General features: G+C 41.5%; 1 protein-coding gene across 1 annotated transcript; it reads right to left on the bottom strand.

Annotated features, from left to right (window-relative positions):
• Positions 1–1,609: 1,609 nt before the first annotated feature.
• LOC310995482 (putative G-protein coupled receptor 149) lies at positions 1,610–9,768 on the bottom strand (the record flags this gene model as incomplete). The annotated part of the gene is made up of 5 exons (XM_083984550.1): positions 1,610–2,116; positions 2,513–2,656; positions 6,531–7,033; positions 7,180–7,360; positions 8,797–9,768. The coding sequence occupies 5 exons, from the start codon at positions 9,766–9,768 to the stop codon at positions 1,610–1,612; spliced, it is 2,307 nt and encodes a 768-aa protein (XP_083840676.1).
• Between the last annotated feature and the right edge of the window lie 12,026 nt (positions 9,769–21,794).

Here is a 21,794-nt window from a genome sequence, read left to right as displayed (position 1 = left end):
CCTTTGGCACCATTAACAACTGACACGGCTGACACTGAATACAACTTCACATTCATTATGATTCATACAACTGTACATTATTTTTCTTTTACATTTTTCCCAGGAGCACTCGAAACAGAAATGCATGGCAACCTTGTTGGAGGCAATTTTCCTGTATGAATCTTTAATGACAACAGTCTTCAGGAGGAAGGGACATGTTGCGACTGATGAAGTGGGCTCACTAAAGAACAGTTAAAAAGCCTACAAATGAGGTCCACAAAGTGCCAATGATGTGCTGAAGATCTCGAATGCTGATATATAAAATACAACATTAAAACAAACATAAATACATATATATTCTAAAATTAATCTATAATACTGGTTTTACATACATGTACACGTCAATGTGTTTAAAAGTAATGATGGATATACTGATACTGTATCATCAGAGAACAAGAGTAAAGGTTAAAGATGTTAGCCGTTCATGAAATGGTCGTGAAATACACAACACAATCTATGAAAATTTGATTTGAGTCCTGAATTTATGCATGTATTCGACAGAAAGTGAGAGCGAGGCCTCTTTGGCCCACTGATTGGATGGGCAGCGAACTGAGCCCCCAAAGTGGCTGTGGAATGTACATTCATATGCTGCCTGCTGTCGTAAAATACACACACTGCCACTCATTTTAAATGCACCGAATGTGCACGAGGCAGAAAACTGCTCTGCATAAGTATCCCCTTAACCTCTTCTCCAATGATCACTTGTACTCTCCCTCTAATGCTTGACTCTCCTTTTCTTTTCTTTTTTAAGATCTTCAGCACAGATAGTGGTCTCTCTCCAAATTGATTGTAGCGACACTAATTGTGTAACACAGGATGAACATAGCAGCTTGGTGCAGAGGAAAACACTCCTTAAGTTAAAGAAATACGCAGGATGAACACATTCTTATACAGGGAAACATTTGAATACTTTTGGCAGTTGACGTCACAAACCATTACTTTCCTACATGTACCCTCTTCCTCATGGGCAGGGCTAACTCCTCGCACACGTAATGCACAACACGCTAGGATGAGTCAGACACACGGGTCAGGTGACCCCTCCCCTCACGGCTGAGTCACCGGTGACGTAGAGCTGCTTTATGTCAGACATGTGACCAGACTGTGGCATTACACCCTCCTTCTCCACGTCTAAGTGAGTTTCTGTCTCGATGTATCTATTTAATGATGACAGGCTGCCATATGGTGAAAGTCTTGGCAGGAATACAGATGCTCTGCTGGAACACCGGCTCTCTCTCTACTCCTCCCCTTCCTATGGTTCTCTCTCCATCTCTCTCTTCCTTACCCAGATTAACAACTGTCTGTCCGTTCACAGACAAATCTATCTCTGTGTACTCAGACAGGAGATGCATGTTGCTCTCATAAGGCCATGAAAGAGGAGGTATGAGAGTAAGCAAACTGTTATAGCAGTCTTCATCTAAGTCTCTGTTTAGTCTCTATCACCTGTCATTTCTCTGATGATCAGAAAGAAGTAAATGTGGAATGATTAGGCAATTTGTCTTTAATCTTTGGTGGCAGAGGTCCTTTTTCAACCTCCTCCTGAGAACCACCGTCTTGTCATCCAACAGGTGTGTCACTCTTCCATCTCCCCGGCTTGCTTTCTGTAGGCCTCATTGAGCAGCTGTATCTCCTCGCGATATCCCGTGCCCTCCTGCGTCTGCCGCCTGCTGTTCCGGCGGTGAGCCTCCACGGTGTCCGGTATAGTGATGTTGATGGTCTCCGTCTCCGGGTTGCCGCCGCTGGGGATTAGCAGGGAGTAGGAGGCCGTCTCGCCCAGGTCGCAGGAGACGAAACGGTTCTCCCTTCGCGAGTAGCGCAGCGATGGCGAGCGAGCGTGGGTGGAGGATTGACTGATGTTGGAGATGATGGAGACGCTGTCCATGGCCTCCTCGTTGTCACAGATCTCCAGAACCTCCAGGTGGATCTTGACGTTGGTGTCCCCCACCACCGCTCCTATCCCCATCCCTATCTCCATGCCCATCTCCACGCCGCTGACATTCACGTCTCTGGCCTGGCCTCCTGACGCTGGGTCATCAGCATTGGGCTCATGGCCGACTGATTTGGAGCGATACACTTCCACCTTTAAGGCAGAGAGAGATTAATAGTAAAAAAATCTTAAACAGAAACAGACTAACAGAGAACAGATAATCTTTTGAGCTAAGATAATTGCTTTATTCAATAAAAACATTTTCATAACAGGAATTATTCAAGTCTGATCATATTCTGTCTAAGATTGCAATGTACAATGTCTTTTTGCTTCATGTGTACCAAAGCATCCCACTGACTTATTATAAGGATATTCATTAATCTCAACACTACAATCATTCTAATTATAACCTTCATTGGTTTTTGCCCCAGGACCCCAAAAGGAAATTTACAAAATCGATGAAAACCACACAAATCGTTTCACACTGCAGTGACACAATAGTTGTATTTTGACAGTTTCACTCATAGAGGAGTGAAAACCTGCTTTTACCTTCTTGGCGTTGTTTGGTGAGATTCTGAGTCCATCACTGCTGACCTCATAGGTGGAGAGAGAGAGAGTCTTCCCTGTAGGCGCTTGCAGAGATACGGTGCCCTGGAAGGCGCACAAGGGGACTGACAGACCACCTGAGGATCGCTAAACAGGAAAACCAAAGAAAAGATTCAGGTCTTTTTACTCATGAAAGAAGTACAAAGCATGTGATGCTTTACATCAACTACAAGGTCTTTTTGCATCTCGTTCCCTTTGTTCAAACTAATTGAGCTTATTTGCAGCCATGATGTCAAGGGCAGGCAGATGAATGTGTTGACTGACCATTTTTCTCCCCAGAGTTAATGAGGCGAACATGTAAGAGTTCTGTCAATAGCACTCTGCAGGTAAAATGAGATGTTGGTGCTCTGTGCATAAAGACATTACCACTGAACTTTTAAGTTTGCAGCCAAAGCATGGGAGGTGTTATCTAAAAGCCATTTAGCTGTTATCACAATTTTTTAATTCACTTATTCAAATAGTGTAAAATGTATCAGTCCAATTTCCTCTCAGTTTCTTATCATTTTGCCATTGTTATTAAATTATGTGGCTCATTTATACTGTTTACATTTTAAATCAAATTGCATGTCTTCCAGTCATATTTTCATATTGTTTTCATAGAGATTAATTCACCACACATGCATCACAGTGAGCCTCTGTTAACATGATGCATTTGACAAAATGCATTCTGCCGGCTGCGGTGCGACGGTGGGAGACCGTGGCAGGTCTCATTAAGTCCTCTAAATTATTTAGATTAGTTCAATGTAATGATCCAATTGTGACTATGACGCAAAGTAAAAAACAAAGAGGATGTCAATCTCTTGTCCGCCCTGACTCTGTCTGTTTTCCTGTCATTGTCTGTGCATCATTGTGAACTGAGAGACATGAGAGGGAGACAGACCGCAACGTTGAGCTGAAAACACATTGTCAAGTAAATCAAATAAGGCTCAGAGCCCATCAATGTGGGAAGCATACTGATGGATGTGTGTGTGTTCTGCTATATTCACACAATGTGCCTGTTTTTATTCTATGTGACGTGCTGTTGTAATTCTACTTTGATATAAGCCTACATGACATAAATGTAAACACACTGCAATGTTGCTTTATCTTCATGGATCCAGACTGATTCATCTCAACAACTTGTCACATTTTATGCAGGATGAAAGGATGAGTCTACTCATCCAGTGATTCCTTACTTTCCTCTAGCACCACTACTTTTTTTCTGAAATATCTTAACTATACGGATGCCATGATCACATATTTTGCTGACGTAACCGTAACGGAGCATCAATGGGTGAGACTGACCAATCCACAGCTGATATGTTTTGTATTGGTAGCCTGCCATACAACGGCATGTTGAATAAGGTGGGAGGCATAACTTGGGTTAGGGTTACTATAAGCAAACACCAGAGTATTAGTCACAGTTACTGTAATCAGTTTTAATAAAAAATGGCTGATAATGGGCATAATGAGCAGCTAATCAATCGGGGAATCCCTAGTCTTGACTATTTGAAATGGTGCGCCACAAAATTTGAAAATGAACATCCACATGCGGCCCAGAGGGTTAAATCAACATTTGTCCCATCCTGACTTCTTCTCTAGCACTGCCAGCAGTTTGAAAGCTTCCCACTTATCTGGTGGAATAATTCAACATCTACAAAACATTTATGGTTCACCTGACTCTCAAGTGCAAGCATACAACTTTAAATGAGCAACAGCACTGTTAAATATCCTATGCTGATGTGTATTACATCCTGCAGCGTATTGATTAAGGTTGTGTGATTTGCCTGTCTGTTGAAAATCAATATATTTCCCCTTCTCCTTAGTGTAGTCTTATTTGTGAGAACAACATTAGTTTACAGCTTCAGATGTGTTTTCAGAAAGTTAAACAGCCCTCAGTTCCCAGCATCTGAATGCACACTACCTCCGTTCCCTCTCAGAGACAGCACTTGTGAACGCGCCCCCGAGCTCTGCGCTTGCTAACAGAGAGTCTAAAGTCACAGAGAGGGTAAAGATGTCTTTAAGCTCTAATTCCACCTCTCCCTGTGGATACTTAAGGCCAGTAGGGCTGACAGCAAAGTGGGAGACGCTGGGTAATGACATCTAGCCTGTTAATGAGGAGCAAAACACAGCCAGGAAACACTATAAATCACAAACTATTTAGACTTGGCTTTCATCTGTTGTTTGCCTTTGTGTGTGAATACAGTACAGCAGTACTTGCGTGTTTTTGTGAGCTTATTTTAGATATTTATGTCTTCTTTGACTGTTGTTTTGGGGAGGGAGAGCTTGTGCATCTGTGCAGCTTAATTTTTATCTTTGCTCTGTATACTCTTGTGTGTGCATGTGTTTTCATGTTTGTTTATATGCACTGTGTTAGTGCATATGCATACTATAATTGCAAATGTATCTACTGACACAAATCATTGAATGAAGCCTAAGGGGACATAATATACACAGTTTGCTACTGAGAAACACACACACACACACACACACACACACACACACACACACACACACACACACACACACACACACACACACACACACACACATGCGAAAGCTAGCAGTGACCGACTTATATGATGCAAAGTGAGTGGCAAAGCCAAGCTGTAGATGCACACTCCATGGATTTTCCACCCTCTGGTGATTTCTAAACCAAAACATTTCAAACTTATAAGTACAGCAGAGCAGAGGCAGAGAGGAAGAGAGACAGAGATAGAGTGTGTGTATGCGTGTGTGCACATGTATGCCTGCATGCTTGCACATCTATTCATGTCCCAGTTTGTTTTGTGAGTCGGCAACAATCTCAGTGTGCTACTGTTCTAAAAGTCACAACAACTGTGCTGTCAGTTTCAAAGGTAATGTTCCTCAGAATAAGGCTGCAATGCCAGGAGACATACTAGAAGGTGCAGCAACTACTGAGTGGTTGAGCAAATAATACATTTATGAGCCAAACTTAGGTCTTGGCAGATGGACAAAGCTGCACCATACTGTCTGTCTGTCTGTCTGTCTGTCTGTCTGTCTGTCTGTCTGTCTGTCTGTCTGTCTGTCTGTCTGTCTGTCTGTCTGTCTGTCTATCTATCTATTATAAACTCTAAACTAGAATAAGAATCAAAACTGATTCCGTTGAATTTTTCTGTTTGGTTTTCATTAGAAAAAGTTGCTGATTGGGGGTTTTGCATTTACAATCACACAAAAGGGAGGTAACCTTCAGTGGATAAATCTCATTAAATTCTGATCTTGAACCTGTAAACACTGCCTTTAAAACCCCATAAACACAAGACTAAATCAATGAATAGAGCTCAGCCTTGAGAGCTTGTCTGATTTTAGAGTATCTGTGGAGCTGCACTGAATGAATATTCAGGTTTGAAAGACGATGTGGCATTTATTACTAACATGGTATGCTGCTGATAGTATCTTGATCAATTGCTCTATTAGTCAGAGTCAATTGAAATTTAGCACAGATAAAGATGGTGTGAGGAGAGGAGAGGAGAGGAGAGGAGAGGAGAGGAGAGGAGAGGAGAGGAGAGGAGAGGAGAGGAGAGGAGAGGAGAGGAGAGGAGAGGAGAGAGGTTAAGGTTAAGGAGAGGGGATTTTAAACATTTTATCTAAATGAAATGAGCAGCTCCCAGTCCGTCAGGTTGATTATAAAGAAGCATATTCACAGATGTGGAAAATCCCCCCACAGAGACACAGACACACAACACACAGAAAGTCAGACAGGCATCCAGACAGACATAAACCGCACAGATACACAAAAGCTGACAAAATGTAAATACATAAAAGGAGAGTAAAAATCCAACCATTTAATGGTCCAAAGATACTGATCACTGCTAAACGATCACCTCTAGAGCACATCACCATATGTTGCATGTTACTGTAACACAGCCTTTGTTTGACTGGTTTAAAGGAGTAATAGATGGGGGAAGAGTGGGGAAATCAATTAATGTCAGCCATAAACCACACAATGACAGTTGTCTACCTGTCTGGGTGTTCTCTCTGATTTACTCCTGCACCACTCCCAGTCGGTCAGCTCAATTTTTCGACACTCCTCATGCGATAGTCTCCTCTCCGGCCCCTCAAACACCGACGACGTGTCTGTGAGGTTGTGGTCCTGCTCCCGGTGATGAGGAGGCAGCAAGGGGACACAGCGGAAATCATCATCATCTCCATGGTTCTCATGGGGAAGTGGAGGACAGTCAGCCAACGCCTCTCCTCCCCCAGCAACAGCTTCTAATAGAAGGTCTGCGTGAGAGGAACTGTCCACTGGGCCTGTGGTGCTGAAATCAAAATTGGGCCCCAAGCTGGAGAGCCCACCACTTTCTAGTGCATCAAGGCGGGTATTAGGGAAGTCACAGTTAAACAGGCTGTGATAGGCAGGCTTCTCAAGGGGTGGACTGTTTTGAGACATGGTGGCATGTGACAGCTTGTATACTCCACAGCCTTGCTGGAAGGACAGGTTGAACTCAAATCTTCTTTTCATCACTGTAAAATACAAAAAAAAAAAAACATTGAGAATAATTTCATGGCACCTTTAACCCAAATATGATCTCAATTTGGGAAACATGTTCATTCAGTAGAAACACTATCGATGCTGCATTGTTGCTGAATTTTATTATCCCAGGGTCTACCTGAAGGCTCCTGTGCTGGATCCCGTTTGCAGTTAATGAAACAGCCACATGGCATGTGGATCCAGCGCTCAGAAAGCATGAATAACGGAGTGACCGCAGGGGCAAGCAGAGTGAGAAAGAAGCTCAGAGTCTCCAGGGACGAGCTGCGCGCATTCAGTGCATGGCGCACCAAAACCAAGGTCTGTGAATAAAAGGGAAGGGGAAATTAATTCACTGAGGAGTGATTCAATATGCATGAGGAAATGGGGGGTTGGGGAACACATGAATGAAAAAATATAATTCAGATCCTTCACACATAGAGGGCTTTTTTGGTTTTTGATTTTCTTTTGTTTCGGACTATCCTACTGTATATCAGTGCCATTTGAGTGGAAATGCCACATAATTAAGGATGCATATATTATACTGTCTATGGGTTCACTGAATTGACAATAAATGTGGATATTTGCGTTGCTTATCAAAAGGTGAATTTGCTCATTTGTAAATCGTGCGACAACAGGTGTAGCGCGTTATATGGACCGCAACAGATTTCTAGAAAATTATATGACCTGTAACTGAAAACACAGTCTGGAACAATAGATATCTGAAAAGAAATTCTCTTAGGCAAAACATGTTGATTTCAACAAAACAAAAATCACATACACAGAAAGACAACCCTTTTATGAGTAGGCCTATGATCTATGCTCTTTCTTTTTTGTTGCAGTCATTTCCAGTGCTTGTACTAATTTTCAGGAGTCAAAAGTTTGAAATGGCATTGTGTGCTGCCTGCACAGTGGACAATGATAAATTTCATCACCTAAAACTCCCTTTTTGAGTAAAAACAAAATTGTATAACAGCAGCACTCAGTGTGGTGCAATGATGCAAAGTGTTTCACAATGCAACCTGATTAAAGCTGCCCTTTAAGTGTTGACTAAAACCTGCCAACTACTGTTTCAGGGCCTTTAGTGGAATGCTCTTTTAGTGGGATGTGAGCTATAACAAAAAATGCTTGTTTCAGTAATCAGTGTTTAACAAAATTACCGAGACAGTGAACCATTGCCAGATATGTAAATGCTTTCAAAACCTTAGAGGCATCAGTTTCCCAAAGTTGCCTCAAACAACATTAAAGATTTCTTAATCTTTATCCGAAACAGAGTAGTTTATTTCTTCATGACAGTAAAAGATTTAAAAAGTAAGAAACCCACTCCTGTTTTTTCATTATATCCCACTCTCTGGTACTTTTGTCCACATTATAAACTCATAGTACACAAACAACATCAATCTTTCATTTAGGGATGCATGAGTGTACCTAAATAGAGACAGACTCATACATGAGTGTTTTTGGATTATCATTTAAAGAAGTGAGAGGTTTACTGTCATATATTTTCATGACATGTATAATGAATTGTCTGCCTTCCCTAAAAAGGGCATTTTATCCAAACTAAATAGCATTTAATGATCTGCAAACAAGATGATTTGCAAAGTGCAAACATTAGTCACCTGTCAAGAACATTTCTGGTCTATTAGATGCATGTTTGGCATTAGGCTAAGTGTTTTGAAATGTCAGGTCGTTTACTCAGACTTCTTAGACACTCTAACTTTTGGCTTTAGCCTCTGATGTTTTTTATCACGGTGCTTACCATCATTGGCATCCATAAAACCACTCGGACAACCGCCAGGATCATGGAGAAGCGCTTTTGTGCAAACACGACTGGTGTGTCTCCGACAGTGGGGATCCTCTGTCCGCTGACGGACACTGGGGACAGGCCACTGTCCTCTTTGTCCCTGAGCTCTGTCACGCATGAACTTGGGCTCAGCTCGTTATAGGCACCGAAACTTTTATTCAGGCTGTCCCGAGAGAAGGACGGCAACTCAGAGAGGGGAGCAGTGCCACTCAGTCCCCTGACCATCTCCAAATAGCCGGGGTACAGTAAAGTCCTCTGGGGCTCTCTGGAGCACAGCAGCTGGTAGGTGAGGGAGATAAAGAAAAACAACAAGCCACAAAAACACAGGGAATATAACGAGAAAAGCAGCAGGATGTAAAAACTGTCGCTCTCTGGGAAACACCCGAGAGAGGCCGGCGTAAAGCTGCCCCATCCGCACAAAGGTAACACACTGACGGCCAGGCTGACCGCCCACACACCGGCAATAGCCCACATCACTCTCACGGGCCGGCGGACAGACTGAAGCACTCCAAACCTCTTGGTGACATAAAAAGTATAGGCTGCTATGAGGCAAGCCTTCATATTGCTAGAAACACCCTGGAACACGTAGAGAAGTCCGGATAAAGTGCAGAGGCTGCCCGACCCTCCACTCCCATCTGCCTCCCACTGGAGGAGCATGAACAAGGAGAGGGGGACCACGCTGAGCAGGTCGTCCACCGACATGGAAGCCACAATGAGACACAAGGAGGTTTTTCTCCTCATCCGTAGGAGAGACAGCAGCGAATACACACCTCCGACAAAGGTACCAGCGGCGATGGTTACGCACAAGCCGAAAAGCAGCAGGCGGATCTGCCTCTCCACTTCCGAAGGGTCTGTCTTCTCATCATAGGTTGCCGTGGAAAGGTAGCTCTGGTTTGGCGTCGGGGAGGTAAGGTGCGGCGTGGACATCTTTCACTGAATGGAACTTCTTTTGCCTCTTTTGGCACTTTTTAATTGGTCAAATCTGACTCATTAGCCTGTAAAGTTTACCGCGCCGCAAAAGACGTGAGGGTGGCACAACGTGCACCGCATCTCTTCACAAACGCACATCAGAGAGAGGAGAGGATGTGAGGGACACGGCGCAACATCCTCCTTTCCGATCCAAGCCGGAACGCACGCGTAACCGAAGCTTCCCGGTGTCTTTGGACGTAGAGCCTGAGCCTCCGGGTACCGTGCTGGCAGGCACTTGTGTTCACCGTTCAAAACCGCGTAACGCGAGCACCTCTAGTCTCCAGCTGCCGATTTACGTGCTGTCGTCATCAACGTTTCCTCTCACGGCAGTCATTTGGGGTTGGGCCAAAACGCAGCCTGCCGCTACAGTGTCTGTGTGGAGCTGATGCGTTTATTTTGTAGCTTGGCTCGGCGCGTCCCCCCGGGTTCCAAATACCAACACCCTCCCTCTTCCTTCTGCCTCTCTGTTTCCCTCAACCCCATTCTCTCAATAAGAGGTATTTAAACACAATTTAGGATTGAACATAGGCTATAAGAGGGTTTAAAAAAAAAGTATTTTACTGCCATTGGAGATTTGTGTTTTTGTCCAAATGGCACATCACTTTGTGGTTAATTCCATTTAGAAACCAAAGATGCTCATTTAAACGGACGGGCTGCGTCTGTGCGAGCCTCTTCCAGCAGATTACCTTTCAATGTTCCATTTTCAAAAGCCTTTTCACTCACTGCAGTCTGAGAACTAAATGCCAGGGCTAGAATAATAGAGGAAACATAAATTAGATAAGATTTGAGTGGTATCTTGTGACCATGTCGGCTGAATGCTTCCCACAGCCAGACGGCCAGTTTACTGTACAGTAAGTGCATGTTTGTACAGTAAGTGCATGTCTGTCATTTATGCCATGACAGTGAGTGGAGCAGGCCTCATGAGGCAGCTGGGTGTGTGTGTGTGTGTGTGTACTGAAGTACTTCAGAAGAAAAGTTATCCTTGCTTGATTCTGTGTTACACGGAAACATATTCATCTTGTTTGTCTCCAGAGACATGTGTTTTAAAAGGCAATTTAATTAATAATTATGGTGTAATTACAACAGATAGTTATATTAGATAGGTTATAGAGGGACAGTACAAAGGGTTGTAGCCAATTAGAGAAAATAAATTACAACAGTGTATGACCCTGAGGCCGGACTGAGGCAGATGTGTTTGTGTGTGAAACCAGTGTGTGTGTGTGTGTGTGTGTGTGTGTGTGTGTGTGTGTGTGTGTGTGTGTGTGTGTGTGTGTGTGTGTGTGTGTGTGTGTGTGTGTGTGTGTGTGTGTGTGTGTGAATCCTATACCCTGGTGTGGAACTGGCCTTGGCCTTCCCTTCCCTGGTGTTCAAGGATTTTCAGCCTGAAGGATTCCTCCGTTTGTTTAGATGGTAAATGTTCATTTATCCTCATGCCGCTCCACAGATATAAATAATATTCCCTGAGTAGTGCTCTGTTTATCACTGGTGAAAGATTTTTGGACTTATGCCCTTTATGCAAATGTACACATGGATCTGCATGATGACAGTCCATGCTCATTTATTTACACTCTGTCATGTTCTCACTCACTGTATGATATCACTCTGCCACATCTGTGGGGGCTCAGCTCTTTTTAGCCTTGCACAGCATATATCGATGTGAATGCAAACATAACTGTGAGTGCATCTGACTTCAGGTCTGGTAATTCAATTAGGGTTTGGGCTAAGTGACTTAGAGCCAGTCTAATGACTGGACTCTCTCTGGGGCCACGAGGACACAGCAAGGGACACAAGAGGACAAAACACAATCTACAAGGGTAAACACAAAAACACACACAGACACAGGCTTACAGATATACCAGCTGAGCTCAGCGTCACACATCAAGGTGACCTACTTTGTGTGTGTGTGTGTGTGCCTGTTTGTGCCTTTTGCATGCAATAGTTGCTCATATGAAAAGGCAAAGAGGTGAGAGCGCAGCTCAGTATAGGTTTCCAGAGACAAGTGCGCTGGTGAGGAAGGGAGTAAGTCTATGAAACAGGATCTGTTAGAAAATTTAAATTGCAGCCATCCTGTCAAAACAAATCCAATCATATTTCCAGGGAGGGAAGAGTGAAAATAAATTTCATATCAAGGCAGTTACAGATAGAAAATGAGGGACACAAAATCTCAGAAAATGTGTATCAGTGCATATGGTAGGTGTGATATGTAGTTTTGAATAGGTTATTAGAATCATATACTGTATGTGCAGCAGTATCAATATGGACATGCATTGCCAAAACAAAAAAATATTAAATATTATGTCATAAATAATATGTCATAGATAGCATACAGATTCATACACACCATCATGAATTCAAAATGAGCTCCTTCAAGTCTGGATATATTGCAAGCATATTCCTTTATAGGCTATGCTTCCCAGAGCTTAAACAGTGAAGCATATTTAATAGTACCTGTAATAAAAATGCAAAAACAAATTATTACAGAAAATATAAAGTTTGATTTTGTTACCGTTATGGCAAACTTGCTGTGGATGCCATAGTTAGCTGTGGCTGTGTGCTCAATGCACAAATTAGCAGAATGTGCTATATGCAGAAGAAGAAATATACTTCTCCATCTGCAGTCTGATATAAACGCAGATCTTCCTGCTGCTACATGATGACTAACAGAGTTTTTATAGGTGCAAACAGAAATTTCAATTCATTTTGCATTGATTCTTTTGTTGAGGGTTTTGGGACAATCAATCTGTGAAAAGTTGTTCTTCTATTAACAAAGAAAAGGTGTTAGCCTAAAATCAGTTATTTTCATTAAGGTGTCTACTTCCATTGCTGTGTCTACCTCAATAAACATTTAACGGAGCCTCTTGAAGTCAAACAAATTACATTAAAACTAATGAAGTGAGAATTTGATTTGAGAATTACAGATATCTTACGCCATCTAATAAATCATTCATCCTTAATATTGGCTTCAAAATGAAAATGAAACCGTGGGAATGCTTAGGAGAGAAACCTCATTGTGTGTCTGCTGCACTTCATCTGAACCATGAAATGGAAGCAGCTAATCAATGACAAATGGCTGTAATATGATGTATAAATACCCTTCAAGTTCATTAATAATGTACCGTGTTGTTGCATTATGCTCATATAACTGCATGCGTGTTTGCGCAAATCCCACAGCTCACATTACTCTGTTGCTTACTGGCCTCTGGTGGTGCACCCTAAATCCAGCACTGCAAATTTTGTGACTGTAAATTCTAGAGCTGCTGTAGTGACACTGCCATCAGACACAAATCCACCTCTTGCAGGCAGAGACACACACACACACACATACGCGCGCACACACACACACACACACACACACACACACACACACACACACACACACACACACACACACACACACACACACACACACACACACACACACACACACACACACAGAGAGAGAGAGAGAGAGAGTCTATGTGCATCATTATCCCATGTCACATCAAATATTAATGAAGCAACAACTGGCACAAAGATGGTAACAGAATGGAAGACTAAAAGTGAGTGAGGAAAAGGAGGCTGAAGTCCTAATGACTCAACCTTTAACTCCCTGCTCAGGTGCTCTGCAGGGTTTGGCATTTTAAAATAAATGCAGTGTATGTTAGTGTTGTTAAAGTGCTGTTTAGAGTTAGGTTGACTTTGAATACCAAAAATGTGCTTACTGTACAGTAATGTAGTGGAAAAACACAGCATGTTGCTAACAAATGTATGACCAGTAGGAGCATTGGAGCAAACACACATACTACACTGTCTTACTGTAAATCAAAATTAGTAATCCTCAAAGACTGACAGAGTCAAGGCTGAGTCGAGCCAAATGTTGCTAAAGCAAGGCTTGGTGGGGGCAAAACAGAGCAACAGGCCCTCTGAAGAAAATGAAGCTAACATTACCAAAGTGTCCATTGCTTTTTTGTTGTTTACTGTAATTTATATTATGTAAATGCATATTATGGACACAATTAGCAATATCGCCACCTTGGATCTGCACCTACAGTGAACCAATGACACACTCATTACAGTAAATCAGACTCAGACAGACAGACAGGGATATATGACAAGAGGTCAGCAAACTAAACCTAAAATATGTTCTGCAGAGTTTGCAGTACCACGATCACTAACACTGTTAGTCACAGCCAGTGGCAAGCTGGCAAGCTGGCAAGCAGCATAAATAAAAAAGAGACGCTGCTGCATCCTACCCACTCTGATATGTCTGCCATTGTAGATGGTTTTGGTGCAAAACACGCTCATCTGAGTGATGGTGAGGCTCCATCATGTAACTGAGTCTCTGATGTTTCCTCCACTGAAGTAGTCAAAACCTGGTCAGCAGAAAAGCAAGAGTTTGCATTAGAACAACTGACAGCACTGTCAGCTAACACAAGCTAACAAAAAACAAACAAGAAGCCACACTAACTGTTCAGACACATTGATTTTAGTGCATGTCAGACTCCTAAAAGACACTTGGTCTGAGTGAAACTCCAGTATAAGGCTCCCATGTTTCCTCTGCTATCATATGGATAGCCAAGCTTACTGCTACTTTACCTGACATGCCCAGGGTGTGCAGTGCAGCAGTGGTGAGCATAAGTCCAGATATAAGTCCAGAACAGAACCTTCAATTACTGTAATACTAGAGTAGATAAACCCCAGTTTTTGATTTTTTTTAGAGGAGAGAAAGTCAAACTAATAATCATAGTGAAGTATCCTTGAGTTGTTTAAAACATGCCTTGAGAGAAACTTTAAATTCATAGGGAATATATTGGTTTTATGTTCAATAACTTCAGTCTGTGGATGCATTCGATTTCTGCCACATTTGACTTACAGTTTTTCTCTATTGGTTTGGCTCAATTCTTGAAACAGAAATTACATTCTCAAAATAACATGGACAAATCTCCAAACCACCTTGCAAATGTTCACAACAGAATGGCATTTCTCATTGATTTCATCAAATTGCAAATGTCTTAGTACATGTCTCAAGTGTCTTAGTGCATCTTTGCAAATGGTTATGTACAAGTACCCTAGAGTTAGCACAATTAGCATACATTTAGCACATTTTCCAAATGAATAGATCTTGCTGATCTAAGCTGATTAGTTGATTCTCAGTCTAATGGTTGCTCTCTCCAAAACATGTCAGCATGATTTCACTGTGTAAATCATCATATGCACAATAGTCTGTTCAACTGTCAAAATTAGTCAACATACTGTAGGCTAATACCATGAAAACCATATGAATTTCTTGCAGCATTTCATAAATTCATGACAGTAATCGACAGTCAGGTGAAATTAGAACTTCACTAACGAAGGAGGAGTTCCTACATCTCAGATGACCAATCAATCAGCTGTTTAGCTACCTGACTGGTGCTGTCTATGATTGTGAATGCTGCCAAACGCGTATAGAGCTTGGCTAGGGCCTGTACCTTTTGCAGTATAAACATGGAGGTACCTGGCCAAGAAAATTATCATGAGCAACTCCCTGCTCAAGGAAGAGGAAGAGGAGGAAGAAGAAGAAGAGGAGGAGGAGTGCGGATGCGTGGTGGAATAGGCGGATTTCATACATGTACATGTACAGAGAACTGTAGGCCTATACATTTTGTTTTTACAGTACATAATCTTGAGTTACTTTATGTAGGCTATGTGAATAAAAATGGTTACAATTTCCTTGGCAATATGAGTGCAGTGTGTGTGATGTCAAACTTTGGAGGCTGCTCTTACTGTAAAGTCCTTTTCTTAGGTTTTATACGTCTCTGCCATAGTGACAAAACATCTAAGCATTTTGACTTGCAGTGCTCACAGAATGCCACAGGGATGATGCATTTTGGGGGCACTGACTACTTACATGAGAAAGAAGTTTGGTTTTGACACATAAGTAAACTGTTTTGGGAGAGATATGAGGTTCTGCAGCTCATCCATGGTGTTATGCTGAACCATCCAGTTTATTTTTGGTAAAAGCACTAAGTGAATGCAAATGAGCCAAAAGCAATTGAGAAAGATCTTTGCCATTTTGATGGTACTGACACTTTACATGGTAAAGGAATCTAGTTTTGAAGCATGTGTGAACAGTTTTGGGAGAGATATGCGCTTTTGCTAGTGAGCTGTAATGTTGTGCAGAACTGTAAGACTGTTTGGCCAAATGGTCTTATAGTTTTAAGAATGTAATTTCTGTTTCAAGAAATGAGCCAAACCAACAGAGAAAAACTGTAATGTATTCTGCCCCCTTGTGGCCAAACACTAACTCATGCAGCCTCAAGTTGTTTGAGTCAAGACAGGCACTGTGTATTGTATACAGTACTTGGTCTGCTGAGTCAGTGCTTGGATAGGCTTCCCAGCATATACCCATCATCTGGGGAAAAGATTTTACTTATTCATAGGCAAAGGCTGACTTGTAAAAGAAAGAAAAATCCTGTTTACAGCACATTTTCGCAGTGTGTCAGTAACTTTATTTCTCAGACTTTATGGGTATATAAAAACAGATCTTTCATTGAAGAGGGAGTTAAAGATCGACAAGTTCATACAAAAATTAACTGTGCATTTTTCAGCTTGCCACATGCATGTTTAAATTATTTGCACATGAATTAATTTTCAAACATTGTTTTAAACTTGATTGTTTGGCATTTTTGCCCCCATTTGGTGGAGACAATAAAGATAAAAATACAGAAATGCAAGAGGAGAGAGAAGGTGCTGATATGCAACGACACAAATGTCTGAAATAAATCCAAAAAATCTGTTTCAGAAATGTTCATACAAATTCAGAATTCAAATTCAGAGTGTAAGATTATAAACTGTTTGGCAACCCTTGCACCATGCATCTGGAGCTATTGATATGCACAAGTGTGTGCACCTGTAGGCTCAGTCGCTTATGACGTCTGTGAAATTGTCTGTGAGTGTGTCAGTGTGCACAAATGTGTGTGCACATACTGTAAAGGGCAGTCATCAATAATACAGGAGACTGTGTCAGAAGGCCAAACCTTTGAGCACATTTCCATTACTCGCTGATGGCTTTATAACAAAAACAAAACAAAACAGCTAGAACAGCTAGAACAGGAAAAGTGGTATTTGTAAGTATTTGTTTTTTATGTGTTTATGTGCCCAGTTGAAGTTGTCAGAAAGTCTGACCAGGCCACATGTAATTCACAGCTGCTGTTTCCATGGAAACACTGACAGGCATTTGTGGTCATACACAAACACTTTTTTGCTTCTCTCTCTCTCTTTCTCTCTCTCTCTCTCTCTTACACACACACATAAAACACATGCAGTTTGTATTAGCTTGTATTGCATACTAATTGACTAGTTTGAACATTAATTTTCATAAAGGGTTTCAAAAGTGACTGATAGTGTTTTCTGTGAGCGTTAAGGCTAAATCAAAACTACATTTCTTTTTTCCACAGGTAAAACATGACTTTTAGCAGCAATGAGTGGAGGAATATCCAACCTGTAATGAAACAGTACCCATTAGTGGAAAAAAGCCATTCTCTGCCTACCCGATTCAACAAATATTCAAGGTTAGCCCTAACAGGTAACTCTGCACAAATAGGACCAACAAACCTTGAAGTTTCTCAGAGTTTCTCAGAGATTTATTTTAGAGCCGCGTTAGGCTGATTTGCATTTGCAAAAGCTTTGCATCATCATTGAGTTGGAATAAGTGTCATGGGGCTGATAGAAATGAAACTATTAAAAATGTGGAAGACGTCAACATGTCACTAGGGAGCTATGGACCCTAAGTAACCCTAACCCACTGAAGTGATAAAGGAGGAAAACCTGATTAAACTATAAATATCTCCAAACAGGGCAAAAGGGGTCACTGGATGTTTGAAAATGATGAAGATGAATGTTGAAGACCTCGGTCCAGGTAAGTACATATATGTTTATACACACACCAGTCATGAATTACAGTAATATGTCCCCTTGTGCTTTCCAGCAAACTACCAGGGATTATTTTGTTTCTGTCCTCTGGTTATTTAAGCAGTGTGCTCAAGAAAAAAGGGCTGGGGACCATTGCCTTTTCAGGGTATTTTCACATTTTTTTCTACATGTGTCTGTATTAAAACAATAGTCAGACTCATATGCACACAAGCACAGTTTTTCTGCCTGTAACTATTCTTCTTTTTCAATATCAATGAGGAAATCCCTTATGCTGGAGGAGAAAATCCCTAATCCTTGTTTTGTGTAAAAACACATAGGAAAGAAATGATTAATCTAATAAAGTAGAGTCCCTCCTCTCATTCCCCGTTGATGTATACTGGACAGTGTTTCTGTACTGCACTGCAGTGGAGAGACAGTAAGATACAGAATTAATTTTGTACTAAAAGCACTGAAACTCTGGAGGATACTGAATGGATAAGTCAGACTGCTGACACCTCATACGCTGAGTCCTGCAGAGTTGCGAGTACCTGTATTTTTTCTACTATGACACCTCATATGAACCAGCTTTGCACTGAATGAGGACTGTTAATTATACTGTAACCACATGAGGAAGGAATCTCTGGCCAGTAGAAATGATTACAGCAAGCAGGTCACACCGTTTTTCTGATTTGTCCACCAGGTGGGCCTGTTGCACTGTGGGAAAACTGGCCTGTGTGACGAACCCCACAGTATGTGGCCAGAATCAAACAACCCATTATGGAGGAAGCAGGTGTGCAAAACATTGCCTAAAGCCAGTATAAGCTGAACAAAACCAGAGCAACACAGCAATATATCTGGCTTGTCCACCATGTTTCTTCTACAGGTCTTTAACCATTCCGGTATAACGTATACGTACATGGTGTTGATTTGCAAGTCCTGACTGCAGAGGATCCTGTGTGCCTTGAGTTGGGTCACTGTTACAGTCCTTCAGAGACAGAACTCATCAAGGCATCTGCCTGTGAAGAAATGTGACAAATTAGTTCTCTGTTTTTTTCTGACTATCTCACTCCCAGATCTCCAAACGTCCATACCAACAACCTGCTCCACACTAATCAGCATAATGAATTCCTCCAGCATGCCCGCCTTAATGGAATCAATTACTTGTAGCAAAAGAAGGAGAAAACAACTAGCCTGGAGTAATTTACCTGCATGGTTAAAGAGAGAACATAAGGGAAACATTTGTCTTGAGTATTTATGCAAAGAAATTGGTGATGAAAATCTACCATTTGTTTTCTTCGTTACTAGAGTGAAAGACAGCGTTAAGTGACAGACGAGAGAGGAGATAAAAGGAGAGCATAATAAGTAGGTGATGTGACAAAACCATCTGTTTCCATGTGTGTGTGTGTGCGTGTGTGTGCGCGCGCAAGTGCTGAGCCTTGTTTCCCTTCCCCGCCCATGTGCATGATGTGTGTATATTTCTACATTAATGAGCGGACTGGAGATTTTCATTAAGGGCCCATTAGTACCACTCTTTCCCTCAGGGCCCCATCTCACTATTGCATTCTCATTCATTCCTCTGATGCAATAACCATAGATAAGCAGACAGAGAGTGGCAGCACACATGGCTCACTGTCACAAGAATTCAGTAAACTGCAATATATCTGGAGCCACTCTTAGAGAAGAGAGGCTTTTTTAAATGCAACCAACAAATGGGGTTTTCAGAAAAAGCCATCAGCTTGAAATGAGGCAGAAAGGCAAAGTGGTGAGACATAAATTATGAAATATGATTGTTCATTAAATAAACATTTGTGCATTTAGTGCTTTAATTTAGGAGCTAAATGTCTGAATTATCCAAAAACAAACAGATCATATGGGACCGAGGCCTGGTCCAAAGCTTTTCTTGACTGACAGCCGTGCACTTGTTTGGCTATCATCCACACTCTGACAAGCCTGGCTGGGCAAACTTTTAAAAACCTCTCAACCAAGCATGCTATCAAACTAGAGCGCTCTTCAAAACACTGTGGAAGCGCAGCAACTCCCCGACAAGTCAACTGGCAGCAGATTTTATCTTGGGAAGTATGTTTTCAATCTTGGTCTTTCCAATCCAGTGTGCATCTCAGACAGAGTTGAGCGGTTTGAAATACTTGGCTGGTGTAAAGAAAAAAATTTCTTTCTTTTGAACATCACTAAAAATAACACGTCTGTTTCACCACAGGGGGTTACAGCTAAGTCGATGTTGCTGTGCTTTCATTACAGAACATTAGAGGGCAGTGGCTTTACATAAAGCACCAAAGTGGCTTCCAGATCCACCAGAGCCCTTTGAAATACATCGGAGAGGTAGATGACACTCAGTAGTCCATATTAACAAGTCTGTCTGTCTGTCTCTCTGTCTGCTGTGTGTTTCACCTGCATGCTGCTTTCACCTCATTTGCTGTATATTTTACACCACCCATATGCTCACTTACTGCAGAAACTTTTAGAAACTTGGGAAGTAGACAGTTGTTTTCCTCCAGTGTGTTGAGAGTGAGTGAGAGAGAAAAGGAAAGATGTAGTCTACAATCTGTCTGTGTTTGCGCTGACTGTTCAAAGTCAAGTGGAATAAAACACTTCCTGTCTGTGAATTTTCGGGACAGAGGGGCAAGGGACAGGCGAGAGGAGGAGGAAACGGAGAGTGTTAACCCAAACAGAAATGTAGGAATATCAGCAGTGGTTGGCACATTGTGTTGGCATGTCAAAGTCAAATATTGCATGAAACTGAGTGATATCAGCTGAGAGAAAACAGAACCTCGCACAAAGGAGACCACACGTTGTTCACGGGGATGTTTGTCTCTATGAACAGCAGATTGTCACACAGAATGGACTGAAATACCACAGCACTAAATGACTGGTTTACTGTGAACAAAAAAAACAAAACAAAACAAAAACACCAAACGCAGTCTTGAGGATCGGTCTAGACATGCCTTACATTTTGATCAGCGGATGCTTTCAGTCAAATCCATCTTCAGTATCAGGATTAGCCTGAATCCCATCATTGCCTCTGCATTGTTATGTGCCCACAGTATGCTGTGCCCAGATTCCTGCTGAAACATGCAGTGTGATGATGACAGAACAAACATAAAAGGTACAAAAGGACAAAATCTGTGTTGGAATCAGTTCATTGCTACCACGTAGTGAAGTAAAATAAAAACTTTTTTTCAGTTGCTGTATGCACATTCCTTTACCATAATCTTTTCTACAATCAGTTATAATTAAAACAACAAGAGGTTTAGCATAACCCATGGTTACTGTGCTAGTATATCTAAACCAGCATATTGCTTGTCCCATTTCCATGTAATAGAAAGTGAAAAAGAGGCATCTTCTACAGAAATCACTGTACATGGCTACAGTGAATTGGAAAAACACTGGGGGTAATTCATAATGAAAGAGTGAGGATGTAACAATGGTCTGTTCACCACATCTTTATGTACAGTAACTAAAAGCAGCTCTGCCACCACTTTCTAATAAGACAACCTTTTTTAAGAGTTTATAATTTGTCATTTAAGTTTAAAGCATTAACAAAAAATTAAGGAAAAACTGTGAATAATTAGCCTTCACACTTTGGGTTTCGAACAATAATGTTGTTTCTCCTGATCTGTTTGGTAATAATTCTATTACAAACCTAATTAAATAATTATTAAGTTGTTTAAGTAATGAATTATTGTCTACGTACTCAACTCTTTTGCAAACTAAAAGTTGATCTCATCTGTGGCTTTTGAATTATCTAAATGGGATTACAAGGTTATTAATAAACCATCATATGAACTCATTTGTAACAATGTAAAACCATTGATAAAAGGTGACTTATTAGAAACAGGTACTTCTTCCTTTGTACGTTTATTTGAGCAATGTTTAGCATAAGCAAATTTGCTTTTAATTATGACAATGAAACACGTAGTTCTTCTGTCATCAGCTCCTTGTGGGGCATGGACACTGCAAGAAAAGTCACTCGCATACATTAACCGACCTCTGTCAGGTCATTTGTGTACAGAGACAAATGGTATGGTAGTGGGACATGGTGTAACAGTTTATCAGTCTTTCAGAGCCTGACACTGAAGTGCCAGAGGGTAAGGGAACAC

Source organism: Trachurus trachurus, assembly GCF_905171665.1.
Source record: "Trachurus trachurus genome assembly, chromosome: 13".
In the NCBI taxonomy this organism is placed as follows: Eukaryota; Metazoa; Chordata; class Actinopteri; order Carangiformes; family Carangidae; genus Trachurus; species Trachurus trachurus.
The sequence above is the reverse complement of the archived record's forward strand: the minus strand, read 5'-3'. Positions and strand labels throughout refer to the sequence as shown.